The sequence below is a fragment of the Apis laboriosa genome, unplaced genomic scaffold, assembly GCF_014066325.1.
Source record: "Apis laboriosa isolate Shangri-la unplaced genomic scaffold, ASM1406632v1 scaffold1321_cov151, whole genome shotgun sequence".
Lineage (NCBI taxonomy): Eukaryota > Metazoa > Arthropoda > Insecta > Hymenoptera > Apidae > Apis > Apis laboriosa.
Genome location: NW_025221248.1, coordinates 82,219 through 102,254, shown reverse-complemented (window position 1 = coordinate 102,254; position 20,036 = coordinate 82,219). Strand labels below are relative to the sequence as shown.

Here is a 20,036-nt window from a genome sequence, read left to right as displayed (position 1 = left end):
ATATGAATCGTATCATTTTAATAGACTAGGAATTTTCGAATGTTTCAGTACCAACATAGAAAAAACAATGTATAAAAGAACTAATAACATGGAATTCTAAATATATATATTTATAGACACAATTTCAGATAATTATCTTGAAATAAAGACAAAAATCATACATTTGGACAAAATCATGAAAATTAAATGAAAATTAAAAAAAAAATTTTTTACTTTCAAAGTATTCAAAATATTTATGAAATGCAATTTAATTATTATTAATTATTATTAAAAATATAAATTTTATTTTGCTTTATTATATTTGTTAATTTTTATTTTATTCTTATAATTTTAAACATAAATAATTTTAAATATGCTTATTATAATACATATCTTATATTATATAAATTTAAATATAAATTTAATAATTTCGGAAAAATGAAATTTTTGATAACTGTTGATAATCTATTTGATCTATAACTTATTTTATTTTAAAAATATAGTAAAAAATATAAAAAATATAGTAAAAAACTTCATGTAACTGTTTTTAGCATGTTTGATGCAGTGTCCACCATTTTGAATTATCTTTTGTCTTAAGTGATGTTACATTTTTTCCTATTATCTTTGTTCAATTTGATTTATGAATCTTTATACAAATTGTGTTTATAAATATATATAAGCATAAACTTATAAAAAACAATAACTTGATTTATTTCAATTTTTTAATTAGTCTTCATATAATTTGATATTAACTGGTGCTTAGATATAGTATAAAAAAAATTCTTATTGTTACATTGTAGTGTAGTGATGAACATTTATTAATTTGATTTATTGATTTGTAAAAAATTCATACAAATATCGTAGAAATTGGTTCAAGATCATAATAAAGGCAAAAAAATTGGTAATAATGCATTTACAAAAAATAAAATAAGCAATAGAAAATTTAATGTTAAAAATTTAGTGCTTGATATAAATTCTGTTCAATTTTTTTTTTTTTTGGTAAATTTTGTTTGAACAATTATTTATAAAAGGTGATCTTAATACCAATTTTGCGAAATTTTGGATATGTATAGAAGAAAGGAACGTGAGTAACATGTTCTTTGTTTAAGGCATGAAACAATTGCAATTTGAAAGTTATAAAAAAAATATTGTATAAATTATTACATTATTTGAATATAAATATTTAAAAATGAAATTATAAATGTATTTGTAATTGCGATAAATTGATTAGATTAGATTAGATTTTTTAAATATTCTAGATGGATGGATTTCCTTCTCTTCATTCATTCCCCTATGTAAATAAAAAACTTTGATTAAAATAATATATATATATATTTTATATAATATATTTTATATATATTTTATATATATTTTATATATATTTTTATATATATTATATTTATATTTATAATATTTTATATATCATATATATATATATATATAATATAATATATATATATATATATATATATTTCCAAAAAATTATAATCTAATCTAACCTAACCATATTTCGTATATGCAACGCATATACAATTTTTAAACACTTATATTCAAATAATAAATATAATATAAGAAATATAAATACAATTTTTTTTTTGAAGTAATTTTTAAACTATGATTTTCCTATGTTTCGGATAAAATATATCTATTATTTATAATGCTTATTTCTATAATATATAATATAAAATTTAATAAAATTTTTGTAATTATTTACATTTGTTATTTAGTTAATTTTTCATACATGTTATTATTCAACAAATCGATAACAAAATTTATTATATACTTATACATTATATTATATATAATATATTATATTTAGTCCTTTATTTGCACTATTTTTACAGATCGAAAAAAAATGCTTATTTATTACAGAATATTAAGAATTGGAATTAATGAAATGTAATATAATATAAATATAATAAATATAAATAAAATTGTTATTCGTTTCGAATATAACATGCATCAATAACAATATTGATATCAGTCAAATTAGTTTTTCAGGAATTATAGTAATTATTTTTTTTAAGATTAATCAGTATTTCATTTACATGAAATGAAATTTAACTCTTGCTATCACGTGTTATATATATATTTATTCACAAAAATATTCGGACACTAACATATGTTTAATTTTAATGATTTATATATCTTTGTTAATTATAAAAGAAATGAATTCAAATTTATTTTTTTCGATAAAATATTTATTATCCTTTATAAATATAAGCATAATTTAATTAATTAATTTGTTAATAAAATAATATTAAAAATTAAATATTGAAATCAATTATTTTTTGCGTCACAAAAATATTCAGACTCTTTAAAAATTTATAATAAAATAGCAAATTTTATAAAAATTAAATATGATTTTGATATCTTTTTGATTCTATAATATATTTTAAGCAATCTAAAAATTAAGTATTTTTTTTAATTAAAATTATTTTTTAATAATATACTGTATATTTTATTCCTAATTTAGATAAATCCATTTATTCTTTTTCTTTAGTGTATTTTGTTATTTTTTATCGATAGTTTGATGAGAATGTTTATACAAGATTCCTCAATTATGATAACTCAAAATTACAATGTGTTTGAATATTCTTGTAAATTAAAAATGTATTTTTCTTTGGTTTATTTTTTAATTTTCAAACAATAAATCAGATTAAATAATTTTTTATTTTATATATTCTATTATAAAATCAAATGTAATAATTTTTTATAATAATATAATTTTGTATATAAAATCTCAAAAAAATTTGCTGATTTGTTATTTGAGTATTATAGGAGAAATAAAAAAAAAAAATACTTTTATTTGTACAAAAATATTCACAATTCATATTTAAGTTATCGAATTAAATTAACAAATATTATATATTATGCAGTTACATGGACATCCACATGCAAACAATTGGATCATTGAATGAATAAAAAATTATAATACATACTAAAAAACATAAATATATAAAATATATAATACATTAAAATAACAAATTCATTTAAAATAAAAATAAAATATAAAATATATTGTTAATAAAAAATAATTTTTGATCTAATAGTTTTGATATAATATCTTAATTATTTTTGATTATTCAAAATATTATGATTAATTAAGAAAATATCAAAAACAAATATTTAATTAATTTAATATTTAATTATTAAAAAATTTACTATTTTAGTTATTTTATTAACTAAAATTTTTAAAGATATTTATATTATATTATATTTATAAACTATAAATTTTTAAAGAGTTCGAATATTTTTTGATATGAAAAATAGTTATGATTTCAATATTTAATTTTTAATATTATTTTATTGTCAAGTTAGTTAACTAAATTATTTATGTTTATAAAATATAATAAATATTTTATCGAAAAAAACAAGTTTGAATTCATTTTTTCTATAATTAAAAAAGATGTATAGATCATTAAAAAAAGAAAAAAAAGAAAAGAAAAAAGAAATATTCGAATATTTTTGTGAATAACTGTAGATGATGCGTATTATACTTCAATTTTTTTTAAGGATAAATGCATAATATTTTATTTATTTTCATTAAAATATTTTTATATATTATTTTTATATATCAACAACGATAAATTATTATTAATTTTTTTTTTTTATTATTATTAATATATTGTTTTTAGTTATTTTGAGTTATGAACAGCGACAGTGTTTTCTTAAACAATAATAGCAGAAGAATAAATTGATTCTTTTTTAACTAATATTATAGATAATATTGTTTATAAGTATTCATATTTTGCATTTTTATAAATGTATAGTTATATATTATGTATTTATAGTTTATGTACTAAAATTATTATATAGTATATATATATGTTGATATCAACTTTTTCTTTTCTATTAAATAGAAATAAAACGTGATTTTATGTGCATCAAAATATTTTCAAGATTGTTATGAGAATTGCTATAAGATAAATGGAATTTTTCTATTTTTTTTAATAATTTTGTATTAATAAATTTATAATAATTCGTATATATGTGATATATATATTTGGTTATTATTCAAATAAATTTATTTGGAATATTTTATTAATAAATAAAAAATTATGAAACATAAAAATTATTTAAATAAATACATATCAATATATATCTTGAATGGTAAATAAATATAGTTGAAATAGATACATTCTATATATTTAAAATCATTCACAATATTGGATCGTGTAATGATTTTCATTTCATACATAATATTATTTTATTAAATATAGAAATAGATATTTTTTTGAATTTCATAAATCTTTATTTCTTTAACAAAAATTTTTTATAAACATAACAAATTATTATCTATATTTGATCTATTTAATATTGTATTGTTTCTTTTTGATTATTTAATATATAATATTGAAGTAAACTTATATACATATAATATATATATTTATATATATATATTTATATATTTATATATTTATATACATATAACATATATATTTATATATAACATATATACATATATATAAATGTATAAGACAAGTTCTTTAAAATTTTATACATATAAAAATAGCAAATGTATAGATTTTTAAGAATTTTTTCAATATCAGTTTATTATTATTGATAATATTCAATTATAAATAAAAATTTAATAATAATTATGAGTTTTTCCATTCATATTATTAAAATTAATTTAATTATTAATTTTCTATATTATTAAAATTATTTTTTTTTATTTTTATCAATTTCTTTTTTTTCCATTTTTTTTTATTTTTGTTTTTTTTGAAGTTCAAATAAATACGATAAAAATGATAATAAAAGAATTATTGAAAGAAAAACAAAAAAAAGAAAAATTTAACAATTCTTTTAAGATGTTCTCATGCATTTCATCAAATATAGTATAGATGTCAAGTGGAATGCACATTTTATTTTTTTTCTATTTAAAAAAAAAAAACAATGAAAACTTATAATTATAAAGTATATAATTTTTAAAAATTAATATAATTCATTTACCAATAAAGTTTTAATAAAATTAATGCAAAAAAAAATAAAATGATTAATATCAATGTGAAAAAATATTATTTTGAAACTTAAAAAGACTATTTAGGTCATAGAAAGCTTTTGAGCGCAAGTCCGTTGTGAAGCAAACATCATTTTTCGATCGACTTTATTCACTTTGTAAAATACATTCTAAGTAGTTACTTAAGAAGACAGATTAACGTATACAACGTTTAGAATTTATATGTGTATAAATTTTATCGAAGATTTTTTTCATTACGGTATATTTTTATTAAATTTAATCTCAATATTTTATTATAAATACTTAATTGTTTGTGTGAAACGAACATATATTTGTCGATTTCTCTTTAAACAAACATTCATTTATTCTTGTTATTTCAATGAATAATATTTTAAATGAATAAATACTAATCGAATAAATAAAAAATAATGAGATAATTTTATTTATTTAAATTAATAATTATATTATTTATTTATTTTATGGCAGATCATATTTTCAATCCTTTAAAATTATTTTTATTTCGAAAATAATTTAAAAAAAAATCACAAAAATAATTGATTAAAAACTTGAAATTGATATTAATACTAGTAACATGATACTCATATATATATATATATATAATCATACATATTTTAAATCGGTTATAAATATTTTTAACCAACATAAAAATTAAAAAAATGGATGTTATGCTATTTGTTGTAAAACAAAAGTAAATAACAAAAATAGATAACGATAGATATTGTTTTATAAAGATGAATGTAACCTTCATTTTTTTTGACGCTATTGTGGTTCCAACTTGAAAATTACTGTAAAATTACTGTAAATGTTTCGCTCATTATTATTTTTTTTTTTTACTTGTTCTACAAGCATGTAATTTTTTTTATAGAAATATTGTTTTTAATTTATAGTAAATGCATCGCAATGTCTTTTTTTACTTGGAAAGGAAGCAACCGTTCCGAAAATATTGAACATACTGGACACAATTTACAAGATGGTCTTTTTCAAATCGCATCTCAAGCTTGTCATATTTTAGTACAAGTAAGTTTAATAGAATTAAATAAATCGAGAATTTCTTTTGTTTCTATTTTTTTATTTTTAAATTTATTTGTTTGTAAATTTATGTGTATACGCTTATGTATATATATTTGAAATATTTTTTCTTTTGTTATATATTCCATTTATTAACTAATTTTTTAATTATTTTAATTAATTATCTTGTGCATAATTTTATTAATTGATAAAATTTGATTTAAAAGGTAAACAATACGCATAATATTTCATACGGTGGAAACAATAATGTAAGGAATATTGCATATTCCAAATATTTAAAGAGTGATAAAGATTCAACACGATTGGCAGCTTCTTCCACGACTAAAGGAACTACCACAGTCAAATCTTATTCAAAATATATGAAAGATCAAGACAAAGATCAGGATATTGTCGTTCTATTACCACATCGTAAAAACAGAACACCTCTTATTAAACATAAATTATCTGTATGTACAATTACGTAAGCTTTCTTTTATTTAAAACGCTTTTATTCTGTATGCAAAATAAAATTTTATCACAGACAGTTTCGGAAAATGCTAGATTAGAATTGAATTCATCAAAATATACCAGCGGTAGTGAAAATAATGGTAATTCTGCTGGTAATAATATCGTATCCGATGATGATTTCGAATTATGGGATCATTCTGGTTTTATGTTAAGAAACGATGCAGATGATTCAATAATGAATGGAAAGTTAGTATATATTTTTATTATAAATTTCAATTTTAGTAAAATATAAAAAACAATTGATAAAAAAAAAGAAATGATTTATTACTTATGTCAATATTATATGTTATCGAAACAGATGGGGAGGTGCTCAAGGATGGTGTAAGCCAAGTTGCATTCCAATCACAGTTATATTAATTTTGATTGTGCTAGTTGTTTTATTACCATTATTAGATCATGCAGCAGATAAATATGCATTAAATGATACGGATTTAGATATTGATTCTAATTGCATGGAAGGCTGCAATTTATCTTTTGTTGAAACTTTACCAATAGGCATGAATTATATAAATAACACTGTTTTCCTTGATAATACTTATGATTCCTGGATCAAACTTATTTCATTAGCACAACAAAAAATAGAAATAGCATCGTTTTATTGGACTATGAAAAGAGAAGATGTATATTCAGATGATACTGCAAAACAAGTAAGAAACTGAATAAAGAGTAAATAAATAGAGTTTAAACTTAAAGGTTGTATTTTCTTTTCAATTATATGATTGTTCTAGGGCGAAGAAATTTTTCGTTTGCTTCTCCAAGCGGGAAGAGATCGAAAGATTTTGTTGAAAATAACGCAAAATATGCCATCACAAATTAGTCCGAACATTAATACAGAGATTTTGATGAAAAAAGCACACGCTAAGGTAACATTGAATTGTTAAAAAAAAGAAGATACATTCCAAAGTAGATATACAAGCTGTGATATTATGTTTAATAATATATGTTTATTAATGTTTAATAATAAGATACATCTTGACACTAATAATTTATCTAAATGTTGTTATATAAATATTAATAAAATTTCGATAGGTTAAAAATTTAAACTTCGCGGGATTATTCGGAGGAGGAGTACTTCACTCAAAATTATGGCTTATTGACAGAACACATCTATATGTAGGTTCCGCGAATATGGACTGGCGTTCACTTTCACAAGTAAAAGAGCTTGGTTTAACCATTTTAAATTGCAGTTGCCTGGCAAACGATTATGCCAAAATTTTCGATGTAAGTCAGTTACATCGAAATTATTTCTTTTCTAATACTTTTGTATATTAATATTTTAAAATTAAAACTAAAATTTTTACAATATATTATAGATTTATTGGACAGTAGGTGAAAATGGTAAAATACCATCTGTTTGGCCAGACACTTTTAATACAAAAATCAATTTAAAGAATCCAATAAACTTTAGTTATATGAACAATAAGTATAAAGCATTTGTTGCTGTAAGTGTGATATTTCTATGAAAATAGTACTCAGTATGAAATCTAATTTTAAATAAAAAAAAAAAAAATAATATTTGTACTATATAACACTATATTTTAGAGTTCACCTCCACCATTTTCGCCCAAAGGTAGAACCAATGATGTGGATGCTATTCTTTATTGTATCGAAAGAGCAGAGAAATTTATTTATATTTCTGTAATGGATTATTTTCCATTAACTGTATATACACCTAAAATAAAGTACGTATTTATCAATTTTATAGTTACTGATATATTTGTTAATTTATTTTTTATTTATATTTTATTTATATTAATAAATATGAGTACATAAAATTGAATGTATGCATGTATAATATTTTATATGTATTATACTCACAGAATTAATAAAATTAAATTTTCATTGAAAAATTGCTGATATTTAAACTATTATAACTTTATAAAAAATAATCACAACATAATTTATTTAAAATTATTTTAAACTAAAACTAAATTTTAAACGAGAGCAAAATCAAAAATGATTATATAAATATTCTTTTTTTATAAATATTATTTTTATATATCATTCATTAAAAATTTATTTAAAAATTTATAATAAAACGTGTAAAATATTAAGTCCACATATTTATAATGAAATTACAAATTGCGATTTCATTTTATTTTTTTTATTTCAAATTTATAATCATATATGTATTAATAATATATGTTAATCATATATGTTATAATAATATGTATTAATAACTTAGTTAAATAATTAAATTAATTAAATAAGTTGTATATATATATTAATATATAATATATTTATATTATATATTAATATATTTATGTTATATATTAATATATTAATATATTTATATATATTATATTATAATATATATATATTTAAAATCTATCAAAAGAAACAAGTTTGAGTTCATAACTAACAAAGATATAAATTATTAAACTTAATTATGTGTTTAATTTGAATATTTGTTTAAGTAATTATACTTAATATGGTCGGTAATCTATTTTTCATTTAAAGTGCGATAAAACAATAAAAAAAATCGTAAATTCAGTTTTTAGAATTCGTTGTAAAGGAAAGATTTTTCTATAGGAAATAATATTTAAACAAATCGCAAAAAAAATTTTTGAACTCTGTAAAATTTTTAAAATTTTAGAAAAAAAACTTCGCACTGCATTTATGTAACAAAAAATGAATTTAATTTTTAAAAAAATTTAATTCATATAAATTTAAAATGATTTATTTTTATAAAATTATAATAGTTTAAATATCAACAATTTTTGCACGAAAATGTTTCTTTAATTTTGCACATAAGTATTTCTATATTACAAATTTGACTCTTTATCTAATCTTTATCTATATGATACAGGTATTGGCCGATAATAGACGATGCATTGAGAACTGCAGCAATCGAACGTAAAATACATATACGATTGTTAATATCATCATGGAAATATTCAAGTAAATTAGAATTTCCTTTTTTGAAGTCTCTTGTGGAATTGACAGATAGTTACACAGGTGTGAAAATCGAAGTGGTCAGTTTTTGCATATGTTTACGTTTCGTATATTTCTATAATACAATTATACTTATATCTTCTACATGATATTGCATTTATATTGATTTTATTTTTCAGAAAAGATTTGTAGTTCCTACTAATCCTGATTTTGATAAAATACCATTTTCAAGAGTAAATCATAATAAGTATATGGTGACTGATGCAACTGCATATATAGGTACAAGCAATTGGTCTGGCGATTATTTCATAAACACTGCAGGCAATTATTTTTTTTGTTTTTTCTTTTCTCTTATTCTATTTTATTACTTAATCAATAATAAAATATATGAAATTTGTTATTGATGTGTTAGGTATTGGTACAGTATTTGAGACAATCGGCGATCAAACTTTGGATAATCTTAGGCAACAATTGGAAAATATTTTTCATCGTGATTGGAATTCTGAATATTCCTACTCTCTAAATGGAAGTTTGCCATTCGTAGAACGACAGATAAATACTATTGAAGATGACTATTATCTACCATCAGCACGTTACATATTAGCGTGATAACGTCAATGATTTCATTAACAATTATACGTGCCTAACGAAAAAAAATGAAAATCATTTTTCGATGCTTAATATTTATAATTAGAGATGAATCTGTTAAATTTCTAGACTTTCCATTTTTGATAAATATTAAACTTTTTTTCTTCTCTTTTTTATTATTTTTTTTTTTTTATTTTTACGCACATTTTTACGATTATCTATATTCAGCAAATATCAATTTCATGCTGACGTTTTATTTGTTCCGTGTACATTACATACATGCAAATACAGACACATTCTTCTTCCATTCTTTTTTACCATCTCTTTTGGTATTATTTCTTTGAAAATATATATATATGCAGTCGCGTATATATCATATATACATCTACGTGCAAGCATGCTCTATCTTTTTTTTTCTTTCCTTTCTATGTATATATCCGTCATACATAAATGTATAAATTATGAGAAACGCACATACCTGAAATCTTAAGCTTATAAGAATAATCTTACATAACGGACGTTTGTGTGCCTTGCTTTAAGTGACCTTGCAAATGTCTTCTATGAAAAATCGTTTTAATGCCAGTGCCCCATGTTCCGTCCATATATGTATAATTCTTAAAAAGATATTAAATATTGTAGTAATTAATATTTATAATTTTTTGTTTTTATACATTATTAATTAAGAAAAATTGCATGAATCTGTGACATTTATTATGTGTTAATAATATTATATGTTTTGCAAATATAAAATATAAAATGTATCGTAAATATGCAAATTATATTGACGTATCTGATTATAAAAAAGTAGCTTCTAGTATGCTCATATAACGTTTAAAAAGTATTCATCTTCGTGTGCAAATACACATAATTCCACAAGAATAGCCTGATAATCGTGACAAAAAGCTGTGTTTTTTCACAGCTACATTCGAATTTGCATGACGAATTATATGCTTACAGAACATGTTAGTTTGCATCACGTTAATCATGTTAATTTGTTTATCTATTACGAAATATAGTTCTTTTCAAACGCACAATATCATGATTCGCATTGGATCTTGATTCGTCATTGGATCTTTCTTTTCATTAACTATTTTCAAACGAACTTTTCTCATTTATTATACAAATTATTTCCATTTTTCCTAAATACATATATTTTATTCGGATTTTTATTTTATGCATTCTTATAGAAAAATATATTATTATGTATTATACGTAATGTTATACATAATATACAATATACAAATATATATAATAATTAATCTGTGTAATTATTAATAATTAATTATTAATATTACGAAGCAATATTTCTAGTAGGAGGTTATTATTCTTTCTTCAGCTGAATAAGCAGATTGTCACAGAGTACGTCACATACCAGAAAAAACGTACGCGTAAGCGAATAATGGCGCGATTCATTTTTAATCGTTTCTTTTTATTTTAAACGTTAGATAAAAAATATATTATAATAAATTATATGTATAATGAAAGATATGTGTTCAATATATTTAAAAAAAGATTTATGATATTATAATAAATTTATATAACAAGATATTTGTTATTTATTTGTTAAGACACGTCATATATATATATATAAATTTTGCGATATTTGCAGAAATTATTGTTCATTAATGAATGTTTCGTACTTAAGATATCTAATTGTGAATTTAGTAATTATTATTAAATTATTTTGAAACACATGAATATATACGAATTTTCATATTCAAATGCTGAAATGAATATTTCAGATAATCGAAATCTTCTTTATTATTTCTATATTATTTCTATATTAAGTCTCTTGTTTCTCTTGTGCTTTCTCTTCTTTTTTTCTCCTATTTCTTTTTATTTCTTAATTTTAATTTTTCAATAATAAGTGTAATGTTTTTATTAATATTTTCATTTTGATTTTTTGTTAAACAATTATTTATAATATTAATAAACTTTCTGACATTTTTTAATAAATTTGATGAATTTTATGATTAAAATGCGACAAATAGAATAACTGATTAATCTTCTCTATTATTCACATTGCAGTTTTTAAAATTTTTCTTTACGTTATATATTTCTATTTTTTAAAAATTTTGAAATATTAATTATTAATATAATAATATTATTAATAAAAATAATATTTTTATCATTCGATTTGTTTTTAAAACAATAAATAAAATAATTAAAAAGTCTTTTTAATAATAATCGAAATTTGAGTTAAAATGAAAAAAATAGAAATTTATTTTCTTCGGTAGAAATAAATATTAAGAAAAATTATTGCAAAATCTTTTATTGTAAAATACAAATTTCCATAACAATAATATATTATTATAATATATTATTAATAATTAATATTATATTATTAATATATTATTAATTATTAATATCAATTTGAAAAATTGTTTATATGTTAACATTATTTTAAGAGGATTATTATAATATTTCATGTATATGTTAACGAGATATATACTCGTAGTAAAAGTATATTTTCTTAATCAATATTTATTATAAAATATCTTTTAAAAAAGATATGTTTAGAAAATACTACATAAAGTAACAGAATTTTCTATAAATAACAAAAATTATTATATATAATTAAAATAAATATGTTCTCTCTCTCTCTTTCTCTCTCTTTCTCTCTCTCTCTCTCTCTCTCTCTCTCTATATATATATATATATATATATATATTAGAAAAAATAAGATTTTTAAAAGCTCGAAATTTGATATTTTTATATAAAATAATAGTAATTAATTTTTGTGTAAAAAAAGTGTACATTTTTATGTAAAATGAAAATTATATAAAAAATTGCATATAAAAATATAAAAATTAAAATAAATAATTTAAACAAATAAAAAAAATTAATTTTTATGATAAGTGAAAAAAATATTGACTTACGATTTAATGATTGATTATAATTTATGAAACACTAATATATTATATAATAATTTTGAAATCATTTAATTTAGGTATATATAAGCTTTTCTTCTTTTCTTTTTTTTAATAAGATTTTTTAGGAGAAATTTTTTTTATTTTCAAAATATTTTTTTTATAAAAAAATGATCAAAAATGAAATTTCACTTATGCATATATGATATTAAGGGATTAAAAAAATCTGAATTGAAATGCAAAAATAACTCAAATAAAATGAAAGGAACAAAAAATATCAAAGAGAAATGAAAGGTAAAATAACATAAGAGAAAAGAGGTAGTTGACTGGGACCGGGTGTGATTGAACGATTAAGGAAGGGGAAGGAGAGTTAAAGGGTAAAGAGAAGGGGCAATTGATGAAACAGAGTAGAAGGAGAAGAAAAGAAAAGCAAGACTGACGATGCCAAGAGTGACAATTCTGAGGTATATCGCTTGCAAAATACTCGAGGTGGCATAAGAGAAAAATCGGTAGGTTCACGTGAGGAGAAAGTTTTTAAGGTATATCTAGTGTTTGTTTGTTCTTTTCTTCATTCGATCGTTTGATTGTTCGTTTTTTATCCGTTTTTATGCTTTTTTATTTTTTTAATTTTTTGGTGCTGTCTTTTTAATATCTTGAAAGTGTGGACATTGATTTCGTGAAATATTACAGATAAGGTCAGTGAAATTGTGCGATAATTTATCATTATGAAATAATATCATTAGTATAAATTTACTAATTCCTGATTTTATTATAATATAAACTATATAGAATTGAATAAAAAAAAGTATATTCAAATCAGTAATTGTAAAATTTATTTTATTTATACAGACACAACATTTAATTAATAATCTATAATCGATAGAAATCGATGTTTAATGATAGAAATATTTCATATAAAGTACATATGTAAAACAAAATATTGAATGAAGAATAAAATTAAAACAATTCAGTATTTAGCTCAGTTCTTTTTTTTTTAATGATTCTAAAATACAATACAAGTAATATGATCTTCATTTCGTATAATCATATATCGTAAAAATAATATTAAAGAAAAAGGAATGGAAAAACATGTCATGAAGCAGAAGGGTGAAATTCTATGTAAGATGTATATGGTATATCAATATAAAAAGTTATTTTCCTGAATCGGTATCAACTTTAATTTATGTCAGAGTTGTATTTCAATCATGACTTTCTTCGTCAGACATTCACCATGAATTTACTACCAGTTAAAATTCGTGTCGAGCAGGAAGGAATCGTTTAAATGTATTTGTTTATTATTTATTGAAATATATATAGATATATTCATCGAAAACTTACGAACAAGTTTGATAAGTAGGATATTTATTGTGACGATTCGACATAACGGTTGATTATGAGATGATTATATAGGAATTCAATAAAACTATGACGCAGATTAATTTAACTTTTCATATAGCAATAAAATTTTGAGCTTTGAAATTCTTTATATCAAACAGAATATTCTATAATAATCTATAATAATCTTCTAAAAAATATCTATAATAATTTTCTAAAGTTTACTTACAAAACATATTAATATAATTTATATATATATTTATGAATATCATTACTGACTAGTATTTCTTTAAATATAATCTTTTCCATAATAGCGAAACATCTCCATTGACTTCAAGAATGATAGAGAAAAAATACATATTATTTCATAAATTATTAGTTAATTATAATCAAAATTTAAAATTCTAATTTTATGAGGAAATTTAGAATCAAATATAATATCTTCTTTCAAATAACATTTTCATTTTTATATTATTTGATTTCCATCTTTATAAAAAAGAGATTACCATAATCAAATGTCAAAAATTGGTCAACAAATATGAAAATATATGTCAAAAATTTCTAAATGCTGAAAACGGAGTTTCTAGAAAATGAATGAATTTTGTGATCTATTGTATATTTCAATAGATAATAATTCAACAGAATTTTATACAGTTTTTTTAATATTTTTGAAATTAATTATTATTTTAACATTTATCAAGAAAATAAAAAGAAATATATTAACGATCTAAAAGAAAATGTTTCTAATGTAACTAATTTTGCATAATAGCATTTTTAAAGATTATCTTAAACATTTATATTATAAAATTATGAAATATATATAATGTATAATATATTATATTACATTAGAATTATAAGTAGAATCGAATTTGGAACGGTCTTTTATAGTGAAATGATAAAGACAAACTGCCGATTGGCAGTATGACTTTCGATTTGAATTTGGAACATAGTAAAAGACGCTGCGACCAAGTTCATGATCAACTTTCACTCCATGACGATATGTGCGGTTTCTCTCGCACTAGCAACCGCGAGAGTTCGAACTGCGGTGTGGAACGAATAGTAGATTTCAGATTAGCATCTTACAGTCGACGTGTAATATTACGCGTATTAATTTTTTTCTCTTTTCTGATTTGTTTTCTTTAGTTGTTTAATCATTTATTTCGAAACGTCACGCGACGAACGCGATGGTGGAAGTTTTGGTAGAACCGTGTGGTCAAGAAGCAATAGTATCAGATAAAAGTTGTAAAATAAACGATAGCCCAATGGAATGTTTGACTGAAAGTGATCGTTGTGATTTGATTTTGGAAAAATCTTCACTCAGTCCTATTCAAAACTTCTATAATGGACAAAGCATTTTCGTTACTGGTGGCACCGGATTTATGGGCAAAATTCTGATAGAAAAGCTCCTCCGAGAATGTCCTGGAATTTCATTTATCTATATGTTAGTACGTCCGAAGAAAGGCAAAGATATGCATCAACGTATCGAAGAACTTTTTGATGATCCGGTAAGGATTTCTATTATTTTTCTTTTCTATTTCTTTTTTCTTTTTTTTTATTTTTCTACATTTTTTATCTTTTATCACCTCCATCTCTTTACATTTTTATAGAGCTTGTTTAAATTCTTTTATCTTTTTATTAAATTCTTCGACTAAATATTTTTCCAAGCACTATTTTTCTTTCCGACACTACGTATCAATTGTGACATTCACTTTCCTTCGACAAGATTAATTACGATCTCTTCTTTTTCTTCTTTATTTATTTATCAATTATATATATATACCACATTATTTTTCTAATATCTCATATCTCTTCTAACTTTGCAATTTTTTTCATAGTTAATTCTTTCATAGATATGATCCATGCATACATACATACATATATCTATATACGTACATACATATATTTATAATGATCATATGTATAATATAATATATCTATGTGTAAAATTATAAATAAACTAATAAACTCATAATTTAAAATTATAAAGATCAATCGTATATATAAAAACTATTATTAATGATCAATTTTTTGCTTAGCTATTCAATAAATTAAAAGAAAAACATCCAAAATTTCGGTATCAAATAGTTGCGATAGCCGGAGATTGTGTTCAACCTGGTCTCGGGTTGTCTTCCGCGGATAGACAAATGATAACGCGAGAAGTTTCTATCGTTTTTCACGTTGCGGCTACGGTCAGATTTGACGAGAAAATGAAACTCGCTGTACCTATTAATGTTCGTAGTCCCAAAGAAATGATAGATCTTTGCAAGGAAATATCATATTTAAAGGTAAGTCATAAAGTATACATATGTGTACAAATAAATGTCTATATGTATAATCTATTAGAATTATAATTATATTGTAAAACAATTTAACAAATTTTCAGTCATTTGTTCATGTATCGACTGCATATGCCAATTGCCCGCACGATCTTATCGAAGAAAAAATATATGAAGCACCAATGGATGCACACAAATTAGTAACAATCATTGATTACATGGATGATAAATTGATTGAAGATATTACTCCGAAGTAAGAAATTTTTTCAAACAATTATAATAATTAGATTCGAAATAATCAAAATTATATTCAATTTGTTCATTTTTTTTTCATTGTACTTATTTATGCTAATAAATAATAATTCAACTGCTACAGATTATTAGGTGCATGGCCGAATACGTACACTTTCACAAAAGCAATAGCAGAAAGTGTTATTGTGAAAGAGGCCGGCGAATTGCCTATTGGAATATTTCGACCTGCTATTGGTTAGTAATTTATAAATATAATGATTTTAAATGATTTTAATTCTAAATTATAAATCAATGATTTTAAATGATCATTTTCTAATCATTCCAATCGTCTTTTTAATTTGTTTCAATCATATGAAATTTCTTAACTCTCTGTTTCTCATATTCTGTATATATATATGTCTTATTTAAATCGATTTATTCAAATATGTATTCAAACTATAAATAATATAAAAGAATAAGTTTCAAATAAGAGTCTAATAATTTCAAAGAATATATAATTTTACACAATTAATATTTTTATGAATGAAGAGCATTATTTATAAACATATGCGTCAATCTGCAGAAAAACTATTATTGCACAATAATATTTTTTTATAAATTTAAATAATTTCTATCTTAAAAAATTCATAGATTTTTTTTATTTAATATATTTAGATGAAATTTACTATATTTAGATATTTTGCATGTATAACATATAAATATATTCATGGAATATCTTTAAAGAATTAATTTTAGAGAAATAAATACAAAAGTGTCGGTTAAAATTTATTTATTTTAAATTACAAACAATTAAGTTTACATTAGATGAAGTAAAATGGAAACAGAATATAATAGAATACAATGTGTAATAGAAACAAAACAATTTTTCTCTGTCTAGTTTTATCTAAGGCAAACTTTAATTGTTTATAACTTAAAATTAATGAATTTCAACTGACATTTTTGTATACCAATTCTTGCATTTGTTTTGGCTTTTAAAATTAAATTTATAGAAATGAATGACTTATATAGAGTGTATACTTCTGAAAGTGTCTTATAAATATAATATTTTGTACATAATAATGAGTATAATATAATACTTTTTGATTCATATTGTATTTATTTTAAATAGAAATAAGATATAATAAAATTAATGGGAAAAAAATTGATATGAAAATAGCAACATATCTATTACGAAGTATAAAGAAAGTACAGAGAAAGAAGAAAGAGAATGTTGGTCAAATATAAATAAAATATAATTGATTTTTGTATTGAATTTTCAGTAATATCAACATATCGAGAACCAGTACAAGGATGGATTGATAATCTATACGGACCAACGGGTGTTGCAGCTGGAGCTGGTACCGGAATTTTACGATCGATTCATTGCGATGGATCTATACAGGCCAACGTCGTTCCTGGAGATTTAGCAGTAAATGCTTTAATAGTTTCCGCTTGGGATGTAGCGGATCGTCGAAAGTGAGATGCGAAATTTAAATTTTTTTATATATTTATTTATTTATTATTTAATTTATTATTATTTTTTATATATATATTTATTTTTTAAATATTTAATTTCAATCTTCATAATATTTTTTTTTATTTTTTCTCATACGTGATTTATTTATTTAAATCTTTATTTACATTTACAGATCTACAATTAATAAAAAAGAAAAAAACGATATACCGGTTTATAATTATGTTTCAAACGATAATCCTATAACATATGATGAATTGAAAATTTTATCTGAAAAATATGGACTTGAATTTCCCACCAGTAGAGCTATGTGGTATTATAGCTTTCGAAATAACAAATACAAGATTATTCATTTGATCTATGTCTATTTATTACATTTATTGCCAGCACTTTTAGTCGACACAGTCATGATTTGTTTAGGAAAACAACCTAGGTAATAAATTTTTATTTTTTTCTTTATTTCATTTTTTTTTATTCTTTTATCCTCTTTTTTAATTTTATTTTTTGAAAGGATGTTAAAAGTTTATAAAAAGATACATAAATTTATGAGTGTAATTAATTATTTTACTGTCAAAGAATGGAAATTTGCAAATGATAATGTTAAAGTGTTAATAAATAAACTGTCAGAGGAAGATCGCGAAAATTTTGCTTGTGATATTACTCAAGTTGATTGGGATCATTATTTTCGAACATATGTGCGAGGACTTCGTATTTATCTCATAAAAGATTCTTTAGACACTCTTCCACAAGCGCGCATTAAATGGCAAAGGTAAGTTTAATTAATAACCAGTTTAATTCTTTTTTTTAATTCTAATAATTAATAATTCATAATAGTCCATGTTGAATGTTTGCTTTACAGATTATACTGGAGTCATCAAGTGTTAAAATTAATTCTTGCATATGGCTTGTTGCGAATATGTTGGTTAATTATATCTTTTTTCTTTTGAAGTGATATATGTTAATTTGCATATTAAATGTGTTTTATACATATATAACGAGTGCACTCAATTACGTACATGGTAATATATTTGTACATTCGTGCATATATATTATTACATCAGTTATAATACCTATGCTTTTTTCATTCATCAAGTATAAATTAAAATTAAGTTTGTTTGAACTCACATTTATAAACGAAAGTAAGGCTATCTTTTTGGATAATTTTAATAACTTAAGTAATTTCGAAAAAATAAAAAATAAAGAAAGGAAGAGAAAAAAATATAGAAAAAAATAATCAATTTCAATATTAATTTGTTATTTAAACAATTTTATTATTTTATTTGCATTTTTTGTACTTTTTATTTAATTTTTAAGAATAACTAATCAGCTTAAGATTTTAAAATAATAAGTAATAATTTTTTTATTAATTTAAAATCTTCGATCTAAAAAAATGTATGAGCATTAGAAAAATTTATAAAGACAACTAAATAAATATATTTTGCTTCCTTTCATTTTTTCTTTTTTTTTCTTTTATGAATATTCTTATAGGTTGATTTTTTATTTGATCAAAAAATTTCATTCATATTTTATAAATATTCAAAACTTATATTTTTATACATTCATTTTTAATAAAAAATATATAATTTCTTTTTTTTAGAAATCAAATTAATTCGATTTATTTTTTCATTGTTATTCATTAAACACAATTAACAATTCTTGCATTCAATTTTTGAAATTTATATTTGCATATAAATAAAGTATATTTATATATTCGCGGAAGTATATTTTTGAAAAATTGATAGCAAACATAAAAGTTGGTATATAAATATATTAATTAAACTTATTTATTTTAAATTATAAGTATTTATAATTCAATTTCAATTTTTTTGTAACATTTTATTAACAAATTTATTCATTCTATAACCATT

At 20.9% G+C, this 20,036-nt stretch overlaps 2 protein-coding genes across 7 annotated transcripts; both read left to right on the top strand.

Annotated features, from left to right (window-relative positions):
* Positions 1-598: 598 nt before the first annotated feature.
* Positions 599-11,491, top strand: LOC122720664 (5'-3' exonuclease PLD3-like). 4 transcript variants are annotated; one of them, XM_043947485.1, is made up of 13 exons: positions 887-1,063; positions 5,695-5,761; positions 5,851-5,980; positions 6,199-6,438; positions 6,513-6,685; positions 6,798-7,146; positions 7,228-7,362; positions 7,529-7,720; positions 7,813-7,941; positions 8,042-8,181; positions 9,309-9,474; positions 9,574-9,715; positions 9,807-11,491. In XM_043947485.1, exons 3-13 carry the CDS (start codon positions 5,864-5,866, stop codon positions 10,001-10,003), a joined length of 1,980 nt encoding a protein of 659 aa, XP_043803420.1. In that variant the 5' UTR covers positions 887-1,063; positions 5,695-5,761; positions 5,851-5,863; the 3' UTR covers positions 10,004-11,491. The 4 variants fall into 4 exon arrangements, with proteins under 4 accessions (XP_043803421.1, XP_043803419.1, XP_043803420.1 ...); XM_043947486.1 differs by lacking the exons at positions 887-1,063; positions 5,695-5,761 and adding an exon at positions 599-734; XM_043947484.1 differs by lacking the exons at positions 887-1,063; positions 5,695-5,761 and adding an exon at positions 744-880 and having other exon boundaries at positions 9,807-11,490.
* A 1,790-nt stretch (positions 11,492-13,281) lies between these two features.
* LOC122720786 (fatty acyl-CoA reductase wat-like) lies at positions 13,282-19,158 on the top strand. Of its 3 annotated transcripts, none has more exons than XM_043947761.1 (9): positions 13,282-13,361; positions 15,331-15,692; positions 16,224-16,472; positions 16,571-16,716; positions 16,840-16,949; positions 17,975-18,170; positions 18,344-18,601; positions 18,680-18,937; positions 19,028-19,158. In XM_043947761.1, the coding sequence occupies exons 2-9, from the start codon at positions 15,372-15,374 to the stop codon at positions 19,113-19,115; spliced, it is 1,626 nt and encodes a 541-aa protein (XP_043803696.1). In that variant the 5' UTR covers positions 13,282-13,361; positions 15,331-15,371; the 3' UTR covers positions 19,116-19,158. The 3 variants fall into 3 exon arrangements, with proteins under 3 accessions (XP_043803696.1, XP_043803697.1, XP_043803695.1); XM_043947762.1 differs by having other exon boundaries at positions 13,304-13,391; XM_043947760.1 differs by lacking the exon at positions 13,282-13,361 and adding an exon at positions 13,411-13,547.
* The last annotated feature ends 878 nt before the right edge of the window (positions 19,159-20,036 follow it).

Coding starts and splice junctions, on each gene's coding strand:
- LOC122720664 (XM_043947486.1), top strand. CDS start 5,864: ATGTCTTTTTTTACTTGGAAAGGAAGCAACCGTTCCGAAAATATTGAA. Junction 6,439..6,512: donor TTATTAAACATAAATTATCT/GTATGTACAATT, acceptor ATTTTATCACAG/ACAGTTTCGGAAAATGCTAG. Junction 9,716..9,806: donor TTATTTCATAAACACTGCAG/GCAATTATTTTT, acceptor TTGATGTGTTAG/GTATTGGTACAGTATTTGAG.
- LOC122720786 (XM_043947761.1), top strand. CDS start 15,372: ATGGTGGAAGTTTTGGTAGAACCGTGTGGTCAAGAAGCAATAGTATCA. Junction 16,473..16,570: donor AGGAAATATCATATTTAAAG/GTAAGTCATAAA, acceptor ACAAATTTTCAG/TCATTTGTTCATGTATCGAC. Junction 18,938..19,027: donor GCGCGCATTAAATGGCAAAG/GTAAGTTTAATT, acceptor TTTGCTTTACAG/ATTATACTGGAGTCATCAAG.